Source organism: Cololabis saira, chromosome 10, assembly GCF_033807715.1.
Source record: "Cololabis saira isolate AMF1-May2022 chromosome 10, fColSai1.1, whole genome shotgun sequence".
NCBI classification, from domain to species: Eukaryota; Metazoa; Chordata; class Actinopteri; order Beloniformes; family Belonidae; genus Cololabis; species Cololabis saira.
Window position 1 is genome coordinate 44,240,993 of NC_084596.1, and position 19,905 is coordinate 44,260,897.

General features: G+C 42.8%; 1 protein-coding gene across 1 annotated transcript in view; it reads right to left on the minus strand.

The window, feature by feature from the left end:
* The window catches only part of LOC133453114 (metabotropic glycine receptor-like), a 127,000-nt gene that overhangs the window by 94,519 nt on the left and 12,576 nt on the right, over positions 1-19,905 (minus strand). The window contains exon 3 of the mRNA XM_061732989.1: positions 18,494-18,599. Within this exon, the coding sequence (XP_061588973.1) occupies positions 18,494-18,599 (106 nt within the window). The remainder of the gene's footprint in view (positions 1-18,493; positions 18,600-19,905) is intronic.

A 19,905-nucleotide genomic window follows, 5' to 3' on the forward strand; every position in this document is an offset into this window, starting at 1 on the left:
GTAAACTTAAACTTATTGCTCTGTCTCTATTTGCCCGACTTCCGTGTTTTGATGCGCTTTAAACTGTTTCCGCCTAGCGGACTTCAACATCTGGATTAGAGGGTCACTGATAAACAAAAGTAAACTTGAAATAAACATACAAAAATACATACAATCATTTACACACGCCGCTCCTCACCCCAGTGTTCAGAACAAACGTCATCCAATCAAATGAGACCACTCCGAAGTTGACCATTGGATCTGCAGCCGAGGGTATCACACTTATGGACGTCCACGTATTCAAACAAGGTGTTTGTTATGGACAAAGCTTGACTAGCACAGAGGCCCTACAAAGAAAGCCACTTGGATTCTGCCCTGATTGGGAGGTCGATGCTGCCAATCATGACCCTGGAGGCGACTCTGTCATCACCCATCGGGCGGACAATCGAAGTCGCTGAGCAGCTCCAGTTTAGACCGACAACTGAGCCAGGTACACTGACATGAAGGGATTGTTTCACTGAGTTTGCCCTGTTTAATACAGCTTTGACTTTGAATACTATTGATCTCTTAAATAATGAAAAGGGAAAACACTGTTAAGCACACATGCATTGCTGGATTGTGCAAATGTTATAAAATTCCAGTGTACCGCTGCAGAGCTGTAGAGTTTCACCCCCGTGAGGAGGTAATGGAGAGCCTCCGGCAAAACAAAACATAGAGGAGGGTGAAGCTGCAAAAAAATGAACCGAACAAGTTATTTTTCATCGGTTCTGCTCTGCAAGTCTTCCATTTAAACCTTTAGAAGAAAGACAAGTAGGAAGCTTTTAATCTGCTTCTGAATGCTGGTAGAATTTCAAATCTGGCATACCTGAATATCCTCTTCTACTAACATGAATTAGTCTTCTATTTAGTATGTTTTACTTGGCATGCTGTATTTTTACTGACTTATCCCACTAACGTCAGCTCTTACACCCTAATTCTGTTGCATCAAAGCAGAGAAAAGGCACAAGCAATCACTTTTTTAGAAGATATAAGCTCTGGTGTCCCTGTAAACAGAAGCTGAGCTGCAGCCAGAAATAGCAGCGTTGCTCTTTCCATTAATGTTGCTCAAATGGCTGCATTTGCATCTATCATTAAGGTAAATCCACAAATAGGGTAAATATTGGGAATTAGGAAAGGTATCTTTAATCCAACAAAAATGTTGTCACATCAATGGAATCGGTGTGACGCAGATTGATTTCTGGATTATTGCTTGCAGTTCATGTATTGAGAAGACGAAAGCAGGAGAATGGCTTGTTGACAGATGGTGAGTCTATTTCAGAAGAAAATAGACAGATTAAAGTGAAGGTGTTGATGAAAAAAAGCAGGATGGAAGGCTTAGCGTGAGAACCGAGGACAGCGAGAGATTTGGAGAAATATGACAACACAAAGAGGCATGAAACCGAGAGTGTGGAAAAGATAAAGAAAAAAAAGGGAGAGGAGGAAGTGCTGCTGAAAGCGAAGAGAAAGCCCAGAGGAGAGACAGAGGGGGTAACCCTCTTTGGCTGTTACAGCATTTTACACTCATTAGCAGAGCTGTGCCTTTGAAGCCCTTCATCTCCAGCAGCATGTTTCATTGGAGGAAACACGAGCGAAACACATGCAGGCAGATATACGTGCAAACATTCTCCACACATATTTATGTGTACTTAAAAAAACACACAACACATGAAATCTCCTTGGATGGATCCACTCACAAATGCCCCCAAACAAATCATCTTCCTTGATTCTTCCTAATTATATAAGCAGTGGTTCCTTATGTAAGATGCTTCCCCTACGACTGACTATCCATAATGCATGAAGTCTTGTATTTGGCTGGTGGTGACAGATCCTACCTTCTTCCACAGCCTGGCTGTATCTGGGCAGACAAGGAGGCAGGCAAAAGACCAACTTCCACTGAAGGTGTACAATTGCGTTTTATGAGCTTCTTTCAGTGAATCCAAGAGTAAAAGAGTTAACATGAGAAACGGTGTGCAATTATTATAGAAAAAATGGTGGGCCAATGATGAGATTTTGAAGTTTTACAAGGATGGGAAAAGTGTTTTTAGTGATACATTCAAATGTGCTAGTTAGGTGGTCTTACACATTACATTTATTTTTCAATTCAATTTTATTTATACAGCGTGTATTACAACAGAAGTTGTCTGTAGGATCTTTCCAGAGACCAGAACATGAACCCCCGAGCAATTATTACATAAACACTGGCAGGTAAAAAGTCCCCTAGTGGTCCCCTTGATTTATTTTTACCACATTACCAACATCTTTCCAGTCTAATGACTTCTTTTAGGAGGGAGGGACAATGAGAGAGAACAAGTCCTGGGGCCTCATTTATAAAAGAGTGCGTAGGATTCATATTAAAAGTGTACTTGCGCTCAAAAGCCGAAAATGGCGTGCGCACAAAAAAATCCTGATTTATAAAACCGTTTGCACGCACATCTGCACGCAATGTTCGCTTTATAAATCACAGTCCAGCTGGAAGGTTGCGCAGGTGAATTCGCCTCATATCCCGCCCTCTACACGCCCACGTTTTACCATGAATGGTCAATGCAAAGTACTTAATGACTGTATTTGCGTATGAATGAGCCTGCTGATCATGCGCAGCGCCTGCTGTGCGTCAGGATGAATGAGACGTGTCGAGCCAGGCAACTAAATTTCCTTCTAATTTTTTTTTTATACATAATGTATCTATTTTTTCATATATTGTATAATAATGATGATGACAATGACTTATTAATATTGTTGTTCTTGTTGCTATTACTGCATTATATGCAGTATTTACTTGTGCTCTTTGGGTGTGGCAGGTCTTGGGGACTGGTGTGTGGGCGGGTTAGTGTGTGAGAGCCTTATGTATTATGTATGTTGTATGTTGTATGTGACTGTTTTGTACTCTGTTGTACGTTTTATGTTGGACCCGCTCGAAAACGACATGATTAATCTCAAGGGGCTATCCGTTAATAAAAATGTAATATTAAATTTAATATTAACATGATGGGTATTTAAATCCTACCACAATCATCTCTTTAAGCTAACAAAGTAGCTTTGATTGTGATGCCTATAAAGCGCCTGAGAGAGCAAGTTTAGCCAAAATCAAATCGCAAATAGATGAAAATTAGGGAGAAAGTCACTTGAAATGTGCGCTTGGACTTGAGCCTTACGTACGCTATATCCCTCGACCAATCCGTCCTGCCACTGTGTGAAGACCTTGTTTATTTGAAATGAAGTTTGAGCCATTTGCGGTGGCTCCCTACTACAACCAAGTGTAAAGATCTTTACACTGTTCAGGTCCAATTTAAACTACTTTCATATTTGACAGCACTAAAAAAAAAAAGAAAAGATGTTTCACAATGAAATTTCGTGACTTTTCCTAAAGTACTGTTGTGCCCGCCCATATGCCCATCTGAACTTATAAAATGTATGAACATTTTGTGATTATGAGGACCTGTAAAACCAGACTTTGCCCCTTCTTCCTGAAGTCCTGCGACCCCCTGCTGCTAACTCCTGGTTATCTCGGCCTGGGTCCAGATAGTCCGTTTACGACCCCCACTGCATGGCCGGAGATCAAAACAAGGACCCAGCAGGGTTTCTGCCAGGGAAAACAGACTTCCTTGGGGTTTTACGACACCCCCTGGGGGGGAGCCGGATGCAGCGGAGCCCAAAACCAGACCTCAAAATGGTACTGCTTCTTTGAACCCCCCTTTTCCGCTTTAATGTGCCTCATAAAATGGCGCCGTTGCCTGAACTACAACCCCCAGCATGCCTTGCGGGGGGGGGTGGCGCCTACAAGCGCGCGCATCCAATCGCAATGAGGCACCGATGACGTCACTGCAGCGCGCGTAGGATCAAAACCCCTGCCGCTGCTTATTTTTCTCGCTCTTCCGATCACCCTCTCATCCGAGCTGGATCGTTTGGCTCTGGGCCAAGATCCCATCTCCCTTTCTCCCCCCGGCTGGGGGGAGGTGTAAGGCCCCATCGGGCCGCTCCGTTGGACCTGCAGCCCGTTGAAGCCGCGGTGCACGGAGCCGCCCCCCACAGCTCTTCTCAACTTCATCTCATCGGCGCTGGATCTTTGGCCAGGCCAAAGGATCCCATCTCCTCTCTCTCCCCCCAGGCTGGGGGGAGGCAGGAGGCCCGCACCGGACCGGGCCCTGCGGGGTCCGGCCGTTGAAGCCGCGGTCCCCCGGGAGGCTCCGATTTCTCACTAAACTCTGTTCCTCTTTAAGTTCACAGATCCAAGCTTCCGACGCCCACGCGCTCCCGGCAACCTGATCGGGACACAGCTGCGATTCAGACTGAACCCCCCTCCCCGCTCCGAGCCCCTGTCTGCCAACCGGCGCAGGGATCGGGGACGCCGGCCGGCGTCTCGCCCGGCGTGAGCTCTCCCGGGGCCCGGACGGCCGCGCGTCGGCGACCGGCGCAGAGAGGGAAGCACGGCAAGGAGAGACCGGTCCCCCCGCCGCGCCTAGAAATGCGTGTGAGCCTCCGTTTTGGTCCGGAACCACGGCCCGGCACGAGGCGGCCCCGCCGCTGTCTAATCCGTTTCAGGGGAAGGGACGGGACGTGATAGCCTGACTGCGAAACCCCAGCAGGACCGCGAACCCAGTCGACAAACCCGCAGGCACCCGATTCCGGATCCCAGAGGAGACGTGAGCCCGCGTAGCAGTGATCAGTAGGATTTAAGAGTGTTCAGAACTGTGTGTGAGATTGTGAGACCTGGGTTATCAGTAACTTAAGAGTGTTACAGAGCTAAATCTGTGTTCAGAGCTGAGATTACATCATCATTGTTATCATTATCATGTTTGATTATTTGGTAGTCGTTGTTTTCTGCCGTAGGCACGTTTTAAATGCTGCGTTCGCCATCCGGTCCGATTGCACGTGGCCCAGAGGGCGCGTCCATCTTTAAAAGACCACAGGAGCCCCGTTTGAACTGTAGATGTCCTGTATCTTCGTTATTATTGCTTGATTTCTTTTTTTGTTTTCATTCCATGCATTTAACGTTTATGTTGCATTTTATTGATTGTTGTTTTTCTAGTTAGGTAATGGTTTTGTAATAAGGTAGTTTCGCCATCGGGATTTATTGGGTATTTATTTACCATCTTTTGATACCCGTATGTGAATAAATCCTGATTGATTTTTTTAACGAGTGGTTGTTGTTATTTCATGCAAGATTTGGTCACAAATTGATTTGTTTAAGCAGAGCCTAGTGTTCGGACATCACGCCTTCACTGTTATTCTGTAAGATTTGCTGTTCTGCAGGATAAACCATAATCATATGAGACTGATTTTCTGCTGTTTTAGTTATCGAATCCCACCGGAAGTAAGGCCCCGGCGGTGGTGCCCCGAGGATTTTTATTTATCATATTGATAATACGATTTGATAAATAGTCAACTTTATTAATTATTAATAATTATTAATAATATTCATCATTAGCCTTGATAACTGGACAGCCAAGCTACCTTGAGTTGCACAACAGTACACAAAATTGTAAATATACCATTTTAAAGTTTCATACCGGGGCAATGCATTTCTGTACATTGAGGCTTTTTCAGATCAAACTTGAGCCAGTACCTATTGAAATCGATTTAGATGGACATGGATTTGTCAAACCAAGGAAAACTGAGGTTTCAGGAGATCTGACACACTGTTGACCTGGATAGTGTTGTGAGAACTGTCTCTGTTCCCACCACAATCGCCATGGTTCCCACAGAGACACACACCTGGGGATCTTTGAAGGGTCATGGGGGAATCTTGAAGCAGTGAGAGAGTGAAACACTATAACAGTGAGCATGCATGCAACACCTGGAAGAAAAGTCACAAAATAATGTGAAAAGAGGGGTTGCATTGTTCTGCGCTTGGCCCTGATCAGCAGGTTACGCAGCAGCCAGACACAGGGCCGAAGAAAAGGAGATGCAAAATCTATCCTGCAAAACATGGACAACCTAAGAAAAACTAAGTAACACCTATTCAAGCCACATATATGATAAGTTTCCTGAAATTACCTTGAATGCACAATGGCTGTTTTGCATAGATAAACCTGAAATTACTACGTAGATTGACATATGGCCAAAAACAGAAATTGGTGATGTACTGAAAACTGTTTTGCTCTAATTTTGAGTTTTGACTCCAAATGACGAGGTTACTGAATTGTTGACTTTTTCACACATGAGCTGCATACTGCAAGTCCGCATTGTGGGAGGTCGGTGTGAGCAGAATACAACCAATCCTTCCAACATCTTCAATAAAAGGCCACCCCCAAAATGTGGAACTCTGTCTCAAGTCACAAGTGCTGAGAGAGCGTGCTATTGGCAGACTAATAGGACCCCAGGAAGACTAGCCTGGCGTTTGTGCGTTGGCTAATGGGGATCCTTAATAAACATAAACATAAACTTAGCAGAGGGATGTCTGTCACCACTGCGGCAGAACGACTGGATATGTCTCATTCAAGCATCAGTCGCTTGAGGAGTCGCTTTATGGCGCTTTTCCACTAGAACCTACTCAGCCCGATTCGCCTCGCCTCAATTTGGTTATTTTCCACCAGGGGTCTAACGTGCCGAGTAGATACTTTTCTGTATCTACTCTGCCGAGGTTCTAAGCGGCTGAGTCGGCTGTATCTGACATCATCACACTACAGGCCACCGACTACAGGCCACTACAGGCCACCGTCGGGGGGGTTGGGAGTCAGACGTCTGAGTCAGGAGGTGGAAATCAGCGAAAGAGAGACTCTGGGTGCTTTCACACCTGTCCTGTTTCGAGCAGTTGTTCCGGAACAGGGAACGTTTCCCCCTAAAGATCGGAACGTTTGGTATATGTGAACACAGCAATCGCGCTCTGAAACGGCACAAAACAAGCAAGCCAAGATCTCCTAGGCGAGGTGGTCTCGGCCCGATTCCATTCGAGACCTGAAACGGTTCATTTTTTTTATTTGTAGTGAGAACATAATCGACACAGCAACCGACACAACTCCATTCATGTGTATGTGCTGCCGCGGCCCAAGGAAAGGAGTCGGTGCAGCCTCCACCACCTTCTCTCCTATTGGACGTGCCGAGATGTTGTCCCAGCGCGGCACGGGGAATTTAAAACATGTTCTATTCGGGCAGGGTTTGCGCAGCGCAAACCCTGCGGCAGGCGGCCTCTCATCCATTGCTGAGCTCCGCTCTGAGCCGAGCGCACACAAATGAATGGGTAAAGCCTGATTTATGGTTCGTAACGTATGGTTACGTTACACCAATGCAGAGCCTACGGCGTACCCTACGCCGTAGGCTCTGCATTGGTGTGACGCGGAACCATAAGTCAGCCTAAAGCCGGCGGCTGCGGTCTGTGCTGAAAGGAATTAAATGAAATTTAATTTGACCAATCAGAGAGCAGCCGGTTCGCGCATGGCATTTGTTAACAGCTTTGAAACGGTACAGGCGTTTGCCTTGTGAACACAAACTCCACTAACGAGAAACGGAACAACTGTATCGATTTAGCCTCTGAATCGGAACAAAACAAACGGGCCACAGGTGTGAAAGCACCCTCTGACAGCTTCTTGTTCGTCGCCGCTTGAAGCTTCTTTCACTTTCATTTTTTTACTTGATATCAAACACAAGTCACAGACCCAGCAGCACATCTATCATCTCCTCCAGGTTTTACATCTTTACTGTTGTTGTCTTCTTCGTTTAGATCACAATCAAATTGTCATGGTCAGTCTTCCGCTCTGATCTGCCTTCAGTACTTTTCCACTCCCCTCTCTCGTGTTCACCTCATCTGCCAGGCACGCCAACATTGCTCTCCACTCACCTGCTCTCCCAGCTGCAGCTCCACAGCAATCTAGAAGCTATATAAACTCCACTCTCCTCTTTGCCCACTGCCAGATTGTTCCTTTGCCATGCAAGACTCTCCAGCGTTCTCTGCCCTGACCTCCCGTTGCCGACCCTGCCTGTTCCTGGACTCTGCCTTGTCTCCTGCTCTCCGGTGCATGACCTTGTCTTCCGAACCTGACACTGATTCCTGCCTGATCCTGGTCCTGCATTCCTGCCTGCTCTTTGCTCCTGTTGGGAAATAAAGTGAACCAGACTACTACCACTTTGTGCTCTGTGTGCTGCTTTTGGGTTCTCTGCCGGCCGTAACAAAAAAACACGTCACAGCAGCTTCACTTTAACCCTCCTACTTCTGCTCCAGGTGCTGAATTGTTATAGAAAAGAAACTTGGCCGAGTTGAGTCGAGCCGAGTAGGTTCTAGTGGAAAAGTGCCATTAGAGAGACTGGCAGCAGTGCCAACCCCCCAACTGAAGACCTTTGGGATGTTCTGGATGGGAGGGTGCGCCAGCGTGCTCCATTAAATGCACCCCAGCCCCATGTGGCGCTCCAGTAAGAATTCTAATTCTGTAGGTCATGAGCCTAAAATCTGAACCCATTATGTCACCTATGTTAATGTTATAATCATCCTCTGTGACTAAAGTCAGCCTGTGCAGTGAAGGATTGTTCTTATTTAACCAGTGTAAATAAAGTCGTCCAAGAGGCTCTCAGTCTTGGTGATAACATTAATATGAATGACATGTTGACTGGTTTAAGCTGGGGCTTGAACAACAGAGCAACAATGATAAAGAAACCAGCTGATTCTCTTGAATCCCATTTCTGCTGCTAAACTGCTGCACAAGCCTCATAATAATAATCAATTTTATTTATATAGCGCTTTTAAAAGATCTTAAAGATGCTTGTCTTGATTGTGCTGCCAGTACGAGTGGGATGAACAGGTACCTTAGTTCAAGGTTTCTCTCAGGAAACCCAAGCGGACCTAAAAGAGCTCCATCAAATCCAATGTAGTTCAAATAAAATCAATGAAACAAAATGAGACGATACAAAACGTAAGTGTTAGTGAGGTCTTAGCAGTTGTCAATCAGTCTTTATTATGGGCATGCCAAGTAATGGCATGACCATATTGCCATATTGCATATTGTCAAAAACGGCCCAAAGGGCAAAGTTGCTAGCATTTTTGCTAGAAAACTAAAGTTGCAAAAATCCCCCTGCGCACCAGCGGGTGTACAGCATGACCGTGCTCTGATATGCAAGAAAAAATCCCCCCAAAAAAAAACACGCCCGAGAAAACCTGAAAAATGCAGGCAATTTATTAGTATCCAGAAAAGGTTTCCCTTTTCTTCTAATTCTTCTTATTCCACACGCTTTTTTGTCCGTTAATGCGGCCCGATGGCATAAAAAAAAATATCCATTTGACTTTGGACGCTTGTTGCTAGGCAACAGGTTATCGTAGGGACATGATTCAAATGTTTCAAAACTCGCCTCGCTGTGGACTACAACATATTCAAATTTCATGAAGCTGTGATTTACATACATTTTAACTCAAAATGCCTGCTAAACGGTCCCATCCCCAAAGGTTTATCAACAACCTTTAACGGTTTATTAACAACCCTAAACTACTTCTTGACCATTATTAATCACCCTAAACCACACAACCCCGAAGCAGGGGCTGTGGTTTATTAACAACCCTAAACCGAACCCCCTTTGGGGAGCACAGGTATGAATGTAATACAACCATAAACAGCTCAAACTAACATAGAACCACCCCGAACATAACCACTACATAACCACTACACAACCACCACACAACCACTACACAACCACTACATAACCACTACACAACCACTACACAACCACTACATAACCACTACACAACCACTACACAACCACTACATAACCACTACACAACCACTACACAACCACTACATAACCACTACACAACCACCACACAACCACTACACAACCACTACACAACCACCACACAACCACTACACAACCACTACACAACCACCACACAACCACTACACAACCACTACACAACCACTACACAACCACAACCAGCACACAACCACTACACAACCACTACACAACCAGCACACAACCACTACACGACCACCAACAACCACTACACAACTACTACACAACCACTACACAACCACTACACAAGCACCACACAACCACTACACAAGCACCACACAACCACCACACAACCACTACACAAGCACCACACAACCACTACAGCCCCAAACCAAAGCAGCAAGATGGACGAATGAGTAGTAGGGCATGCCCATATCAACATTTCCTGAAATTATCTAGTTTATATAGCACTGTTAAAACAACCACTGTTTTTAGGGAGGGGGAGGCAAGGAGTGTAATCCCCCTGTAGTTGGAGCACAACCTTCTGTCCCCCCTAGAGGGGGACCACCACCCCGGTCTGCCAATCCAGAGGCACTGGCCCCGATGTCCAAATGATGTTGCATAAACATGTCAACAAACACAGCCTGACAACATCCAGAGCTTTAAGGAACTCAGGGGGGACATGATCCACCCCCAGGGCCCTGGCACCCAGGAGTCCTTGGTGACCTCCGCCCTCAGCTCTAGAGATGGAAGGGCACACTTCCGAGTTTGAAGGCAGGCAATGGGTAGATTTGTTTATATTTATTTACAGAAATGGGCAGCTCATTATATGTTTATGTATGCATGTGTATATGTATGTATGTATGTATGTATGTATGTATGTATGTATGTATGTATGTATGTATGTATGTATGTATGTATGTATGTATGTATGTATGTATGTATGTATGTATGTATGTATGTATGTATGTATGTATGTATGTATGTATGTATGTATGTATGTATGTATGTATGTATGTATGTATGTATGGGTGTATGTAGATATACAGTATATAGATATAGAGCAGATGGAGTTAATATAGAGATAGTATGGTGTAAATAAGTATATTTATATAAATATTTATATGGGCATGTGTGTATAAATATATAGAAATACTCAACTATGTGTATATATGTAAAGGTAAGTGTGTGAGTATAATTATAGTATAGTTAGTTATTATAAATACTTGTTAATAAATGATTAGTGAATGGGGGTAGGATTAAATAAGTTTACACTTCTTCCTACACCTTTTTGCACATGTAAATTAAGATATTAAGTGTTAAAGTATGAAATTCTTTGTTTTGTTGTTTTTTTTGTTTGCTTTGTTTTGTTTTCTTATCTTCTTTTTTAATTGTTGTCTTTTACATGTACAAAATAAAAATCTAATCAAATCAAATCAAAGGCATGTCGATGGGATTGATGAGGTCTTCAAAGTATCTCGTCCACCAACTCACATCTTAACTTGAAGCCCTTTTTTATCATAGGACACAACATTGCAGTACATTATCAAATATTACCTGGTTTAACTAAGGAGCCTCTGCAGCAAAAATACAAACGAACAAGCAAACAAAAAACAAAAAAGAAAATTGGGGCAGGTCATTTAAAATGGGTTAAAATAAAAAGGCCTGGAAAATACAGTACTAGCTGTTAATAATTCATGGCTGAATGTATCATATCATGCATATTCTCCAATTGTTTGACAGGTTGTTTGTGCACATCCTCAAAAAAATGTGCATGAGATGTATTATTCACTTGAGGTGTGGCGGGTGACCGCAGGTGACTGGTGAGGGAGCTCTGCAGCAGCATGCAGCATGGCCTTGTTGTTGGTAATGCTGCAAAAGCAATGGCAATCTGATGCAACAGGTTGCTGAACCTTACAGAGGAAATACCAATATCCTGTCAGTGTTCCTCGCCGGAGCCTCCAAATTCAGAGAAAGAGACTCCTATCCTGAAGGCAGTAGTTTAATGTCCTAACACAGTTTCATCTGCGTTTTTCTCCAAATAAAAGCGATTCAGTCCATACGTGGACACCAGCTGCACCTCTGTGAGAACTCCCACTAAAAACATTCTGCTTTCATTTTGGCTTTTATCACAACTTTTTTCATTGTGCATTTCTTGTAAGGTCTCAGCTTGATTTACAATGGAAACATGTTGCCTTTAACTTCCTTCAGAACAACCCAAAAAATGAACACCTGTGAATTTCCAATTTTCAACTTTATGCTTGTAAGCGAAACGCTACATCCATATGAATATATTTTGCAACAGACAGAACTTGATCTATATTTTTTGAAGGAAATCAAAACAGGATTTTTTGATTTCCCAATATAGTCTTCATTTCCTCCTCAGATAATTCAAAGTCGAAACACGTATGCATCCGATCTTTCAGTAATTCCACAGCATTAAAAATTATCTTTCTCTTTTCCAATTTTAAAATAAATGTCTTTGAAGGAAAGGACAGTACAGTCTGGTAATCACATGGTCCTATATCATGTTGCTGGATACTCATGATTGTTTCCTGCAGTCTGAGCCGCAGGGTATGTCTGTGTTGAGAACAGACAGGAATAAGCCTCACATTGAGTTCCCACAGCTCATTTACAAAAAACTGTATTTAGCATTTTTTTATTAAGTAGCTTAATCATTTTTCTATAAACTTTTCAATTGCAGTTTGCTCAAGATTTGAACAAGCACATTAAGCTGAAGCACCAAAACAACTACACTAAAGTAATGGCCAGGCTAAAGAGCTAAGCAATTGATCATATAAAGCAGGAGACAAGCTGAGAAAATAAATAAAACCAGTCAAGCAATGAGATGGTGGTAGGAAAGAAGAAAAAAGACTGCAGGGTTTCACGTTCACAATTCAATACATTTACAAACGACTCCTACAGTTTTAAATAGTCAAAACATTTACTGTTCAACACTCATATTTGGCCAATTTTATGAAATACTAACCCGAAAGAAATCTTGTATTCGGACTTATTTGGCAGTATTTAAGCCTGCACTCAGGGCTCGTCGTGTAATGGGATATTTGTTATGGACTGATTTTGCTTATCAATATGACGATAGCTTTCGATTACCTCCACATGACCCTCTCTCTTCATCATGTACATTGTTATAGTATATACTGTACATATATTGTTATGTTATAGTTGGCAGTTTGAACATAATACTTCAGTTAAAACTAGGGGTGGGCGATATGACGATATTAGATTTTGAAGGATTACAAGTGAAGACGATCTTTCAAACTGCAGAGATCGTGGGATCGTCTAAGAAACATTCTATAAATTGCAGTTCTATGCTGATGCACTGACTCACTAAAGGTTATAGAGGGTCTGCATTGATGTCACTTTCCCACTGGACCAGTCCCCTTACTGGCACTGAGTGGAAAAACATCTGCAAAAATGGCTGAAACTAGTGGAGAAGACGGGATAACAGCTGATTATAGGCTTAAATTAGCGTCAGTTGGACTTGACAGTGACTCGTACAGTTACCAAGAACCAGTGGTCCAAGGACATTAATATTTGGTACAGTTACCCCAAGAACCAGTGGTCCATGACATTAATATTTGGTACAGTTACCAAGAACCAGTGGTCCATGGACATTAATATTTGGTACAGTTACCAAGAACCAGTGGTCCATGGACATTAATATTTGCTACAGTTACCAAGAACCAGTGGTCCATGGACATTAATATTTGGCCACGAATCCAGTTTCCTGATATTTATATGTACTTAATTTCTACTCCGGGGAAATACACGAAGCAAAGCTTGAAGGCTTACAAAAGTCTTGATGCTTGGTCCGACTTCAAGGCAGGATTTGTTGTAGAAATTAAAGTGATGAGGACACCGAACTTTATGATTTGACCGTTTAACGTTAGCTACCCAAAAATCCAACATTACCTGATACAAAATGGGAACCGCAAATCCACGTTTCGGTGTCTGGAATCCAGTTGTTTCTGTGAATTACAGCGATCCATTTGTCTCTCTTAAGTTTATTTTTCGTCAGTCTGTAAAACGATAACTCTGATTTCTTGCTAAATCTATGAGTACAGTCGATCGCACAACAGCTCTTTCCCATTTTAGATGTTTTCCAGTTGCTCAAACTGAAAGTTTACGCTGACACTCAGTCTTTCTGACACTCAGTCTTTCTGACACTCAGTCTTTCTGACACTCAGTCTTTCTGACACTCAGTGGGCGTAACCCGCTGTGAAGTCGCATCTGTGACGTCATGAACATTCCCTCCATTGACGCCATCAACCTGACGGAACAATCGAAGCCAATTACGGGCAGTGACACACTTTCCTACCTGCCTCCTTGTTTGTTTGTGTAGGGGTAGCTTATGGAGTGCGATGGCTGAAGCCAAACAGAGTCGGTCGTGGAAAAAAAATTCAACCTCAATTATATGGAATTGATTTGGATTTTCCGCAAGTTATCGAGCTCAAGCAAATGTAATATGCAAAGTTTGCACGGAAAACGTTGGCACGTCAGGTGGTAACATGACAAATCTGTTTAATCCCCTGGAGAGGAAGCACCCCAGCAGTACAATTTCGAGGAAAAAGTCGAAATGTTGAGAAAAAAGGCGAAATTTCCACTTTATTCTTGAAATTGTATTTCAATATTAATCTCAACATTTCGACTTTCTTCCCGAAGTGCACAATAAAAAAAATCTTCCCCTCTCAAATATTTTTTCTCCTGCATGGCCTTAATACTCTTCCGTATTTAAAGAGCTAAGACCTTTGCCTTATTTTTATTTGCTGTTTGCACAATGGAGGTGATGAAGAGACCTAAAAGGGGACAGGGATGGCTGAATAGCATCATGTGCTGCCCACAGTAAACCCAGTCTGCAATGGGCAAACATTCTCTGTTTGCGGGCTGGTAAAGGTCCTCAAAACTTCTTCTTGTACGGCCGTTACGACTGCCATATTTAAGCACATGTACGTTGTCATTGGGAGCATGTTAGCATAATGTTATAAGGCACCCTGTTTTTTCAAACTGTATCATTCAATAAATCAAATATACCTCAATAGCTTTCCATTCATATCGTTGTTTTAAACTAATAGATGGGAGATAAGATCCCCAATACTCATGCGCTTATGGATTTCTCTTTTGAGGTCATAGTTTATACATTTACAGTTTCCAGTTTACCACAAGTTAGTTTGTGGAGCACAGATTTGTATTCAAGGAGTAAATCAGACTCTAAGGAGACTTTAAGGACACTATAAATGTCTCCCAGCAGCCATAGCATTGACATATCTCTGATGTCTCTTGAAGTTAACCTTCAATAGGTTGTAAATTGATGACATAAGAACATTTTCCCTTGATGTTTTACCCCTGCTACCCCTTAATGTCTTTAAGATGGAAATTATCCACATAGACATGGCCTTCTTGTTTTCCAGACTTTAAGGATATTTTTATTCCTCTCAATCATTAAACCTCAGCCCAAGTTGTCTAGATGCCATACGAAGCATGGCACAAACGGGGTGCTGGTTCAGTTATTAAAGAGTTATTAATAATTGTTTTACAATAGTTATTAATTATTAATAAAGAAGAAGGGTTGGTAAGGAGGGGAGGAAAACCGGGCGTGACGTCTCACCACCGGTACCTTTATCGTTCTGCCGTTTCCCACTCAGGAGCTAGTGGGCGGAACTAAATCCATGACACCCACTCAAAGCTTTTGACAGGGAAACATGGGCACGAACCGCTTAGGGGGGCCTTTTTGCCAGGCCCCCCTTTTGTACATAACAGAATTTTCGACCCCCCCCCTCTGCTTTGGTTGTGTACTTGAACACAACCAAACATGTATGAGCAAATCCTACTTGCATGTGTCCACCTCCTCAGCACATTCAAGGCATTTGATGTGGATGTGGGGTCTAATCACCTTCATTTGGACCATTTCAATTAAATCAATTATATTTTTTCCACTTCATTTTCAACCCATCGCTCTCTGTTTTTCAGTTGGATCATCAGCTTACAAGCGTTTAATTTATTCCAACTTAAGTTTAAACCCATCTCTTGCAGCCACAGAAAACCTCTAGTTCCTCTGAACCGCCTTCATTTAGACATTGGTCGGGATTTGGGGCCAACAACCTTTGTAAAAACGGCTTTAAAATGTCTACATAACAGAAAAAAGAATGTTGATTCCCCCACTCCCCCGAACCTTCTGTCGTGAACGTGAGCAAAGTTTTTCAGCGGCTTTATTTCTGCCACCTACGCTGCTGCAATTCATTTGGCCAAAGACAAATGGTACTAGTGACTCAAGATGGCACAAAATTACTGGCTGTCTGTTGACCATGAGTGGTGTGTGAAGGGAATAAATCAGGGAAAACAGGTTAGTAATGGTCCTGGTCTGAGCCCTCACATTTTCACAGAATATACAGAGCAAAAGCATCCTACATACAGAACCACCAGGGCACGTGCTGTGAATAATTCAGTGTTTCAGTGATGGTTTTCTGATATGGACGTCGTAAAAATGGCCTTGGTAAGTAAAAGTCTGTGTTGACCTCGACAGATGAAGAACAATGCTCTTAACAACATAGATCCCATTAAAAGCTATTGAGAAATGGAACAATCCAGGTTGCCACTACCACTCCTCCCTGTGACACCATATATGTGGAGCCTGATCAATTATTCATCTAATCTGCCTGCAATCCATTACGCTGCATGTATTATACATCATAATTCCAGTAACATGCAAGCCGGAGCAGCCACTCTCCCCTGCTGGAGTCAGAGGGAATTTCTGCGAAACGTCATCTTAAACTAGCACGGTGACATGGAGACGAGCACTGTCGCACGCATGAGAGCACCCGCTAACATGCTAGCAGCTCAAGGTACCAGTTTATCCCCCGAGCCCTGAGGAAGGAACAAAAGAACGATGGCTGCCTGCTGCCAGCCATCACACAAATAAACCCACAGCTCCCACATATCCCCAAGACAACCCTCATAACTGCAGGCAGTAGCTGCAGGCCACAAACGCTAAACAAATTAAAGCTGCAAGCAGCGATGAACGGGTCCTCCACCCTTGTGCACGTTCAGGCTGCAGTGGAAGCTTGTATGACTTGATGTAGATTCTTCAGGCCTGGACATTTAGCGGATGACACCACCCACGACTCTCTATATCAAACCATTCAAAAGTTATGGCAGAAAGTAGGAACTATCAGATATCGACCAATCAGAAGAAGGGGCGGGGCTAATTTGCACCAATTATGGTCAAGGACTCAAAACCGAGTCTGATGACACCACCCACGAGTCTTTATGTCAAACCATTCAAAAGTTATGCCAGAAGATAGAGCCTATCAAATATCGACCAATCAGAAGAAGGGGCGGGGCTAATTCAGGCCAATGAAGGTCAAGTACTCAAAACCAAGTCCGATGACACCACCCACGACTCTCTATATCAAACCATTCAAAAATAATAGCAGAAAGTAGGCTTTTTGGCGTCTATCATCGCCACGGTAACGCTTTTGACTGAGAAAAGTAATGCGCATCGTCGCAGGACGGAGATGCACATTTTGATGTATAACACACCTGCACGTTACAGTTCGGGCGAAGAAACGGCCGAAGGAATGGCATAAATTTTGCCAAAATTACACGATTAATTCAAAAATGGCCGACTTCCTGTTGGGTTTCGGCCATGGCGCCAAGAGATTTTTTTTCTTTAAGTTGCGACATGATACAGGTGTGTACCGATTTTCGTGCATGTACGTCAAACCGTATTGTGGGGCTTGAGGCACGAAGTTTTCTAGGGGGCGCTGTTGAGCTGTTAGGCCACTCCCATTAATGCAAACCATTAAATATCACATATTTCGCCAGGCCTGGCTTGCGTGAAAAAAACTTTTCGTGGACGTTTAGTGGGGCAAAAAGGCCCTCATTTCGTCGGAAAAATTTAAATAAAAAAAAAACTAGAAAAAAAAAAAATTCCTAAAGATACAATAGGGCCTTCACACTGTAAGTGTTCGGGCCCTAATTAACGTTTTACCACGCAACGACAACAGAAACGGCTGTATGTCTGCCACATCAGACTGACGTTATCTCAGACTTTTCCTCCAGCACCATCAGGAGCGGGGCATTGTTTTGGCGCAGTGCTCACAGATAAAGTATCTCAGGAGCACTCCATTCAGCAGACTTGGCCTTTTATCGGATGCTGGATGGATTGGCAGGAACTTTGGTGTGATCAAGTATTTGCAAAAACCAGTGTCTTTCCATCAGCATCTGCTGCGACTTCAGAGTTAACCGACATGTGCCAACATTCGACAGATGGTGAATATGCAAAGTCTTTTTGTTTGCTAGCCATGCACATACTGTCACTTGTTTTTTACGTGTTTCTGTCCTTCCCTTTGTTGATCTGCATGCCTGTGATTGTTATATTACCTCACTGTACCTAATTACCTAAAGTCTACAAGCATATCCTCAAAAGCATGGATGAAGACTTCCCCCCAAGAAGAATGAAGAATGTCCTTCCTCTGTTCAAATGATATTTATTTTGCCAAATTGAGTATTTTAATTGAATATGTACAGCCCGCCACTTGCTATAAATGTACAATCGTTTGTATACTTGTGCTCCGTACCATGTGATCATGGCCGTGAGTTAAAGAAATGATGATCATCATTCGGCAGGTTTGACACTGAGCATGGAAGTACATTTTGAGCACAGTGAAACGATGTAAATACATTTTTAAACATTTGTTTGCAATCTGAAGTGCCTGATTGGACCGTCCACCCCCAAAGAGTTAGAAAATGTAGCATCTTTTCACATGTATTTTAATGTTTTTTAAGTAAAGTCTTCTACACTTACTTCCATACTGGTCAGATTACAGCGATGAGTCCCAGCAAACCAGCCGCTAGTGGAGCACTGGTCGATGTCCACGTCCTGCAGGTTCACGTCCACACGGACAACACCCCTGCCAGAGAAAAAGATAGAAGAAAACAGGCAGAAAAGGAGAAGAGAAGTAAGGCGGAGAGGAAAAGGTCATGAAGGCGATTCACTGAGGGAAAAGCTGCCGATTCATAATCAGATCAGTGCGAACAGCACGGCCCACTGAAAAGCCTGCTAAACATGGAAACTACACACAGTGGGCTAAATGGAGGACATTACGATGCAGTGTATTTAGCTTCAGCTAATAGCAACATTAACATTAACCCTCGGCCTCTCTAATCTAAATCACACCTTCTCTGCAGTGGGAGTCTCAGAAACTTGGTTAAACCAGGAAAATGCTGATATGAATCAAGAATGTATCAAGAATTAGAGTCATGTAAATAGATGTAGAGAGGATAAAGTAGGCAGAGGAATTTCGCTGTATATAAACAACTGTCTAGAGCAGGGGTCGGCAACCTGCAGCTCCAGCCGCGCATGCAGCTCTTTAGCGCCGCCCTAGTGGCTCCTGGAGCTTTTACAAAAATGTTTGACCTTTTTTTTCATTTTTTTCTTCTTTTTTTCTTTTTTTGTCTCTTTTTTCTTCCTTTTTCCTTTCCTTTTTAATCTCGACATTTCGACTTTTTTCTCAACATTTCGACTTTTTTTTCAAGATTGTACTTCAACATTAATCTTGATATTTGGGGGTTGTCATATTTTTTTTCTTTCAATCAAAAAAGAACATGACTATCTGTGTTTGGTGACAGCTATTTTGTGTTATTTATACCTTTGTTTTTTAAAATTACATTTATTGGAAAGTTGTTTTTTTATTGTGTAATTTGTAATTTGTTTTTCTTTTTTTTCATTATTAAATTAATTAATAAAATAAGCTTAGTCTTCTTTATGTTCCCTTTCATTCAAGGAAAGAGATTTGTTGTAAATATATTGAACTGTTTTGTTTTTCTTTCATGAATGAAATAAAGAATAAAAAAATAAATAAATTAAATAGAAAATAAAAAATAAATAAATAAAAGAAGGAAAATCCTGCTGCTTGGAGGTTGCCGTATCACCTTCAGTGTTTGTAGCCAGGCCTCTCTGCATTCATCGTCAACTCCTTTTCTCCTCCATATCACACACACACAAAAATACCCCCTGATTACCTTGTCTATTACCCTTGTCTATTCCTCCACCACAGAAAGTGCTGCACCCTCACATTCATTCTCTCCATCCTTTGTTGTGACGTGCAGCCTGACACCTGTTACCTCCATCTGCCTCCAGGGAAGCGGAACAAACAACCCTGAAGAGAAGCCTCGGCCACCTCCTCTCATCAAACACACAAACAGATGGGAAGACTG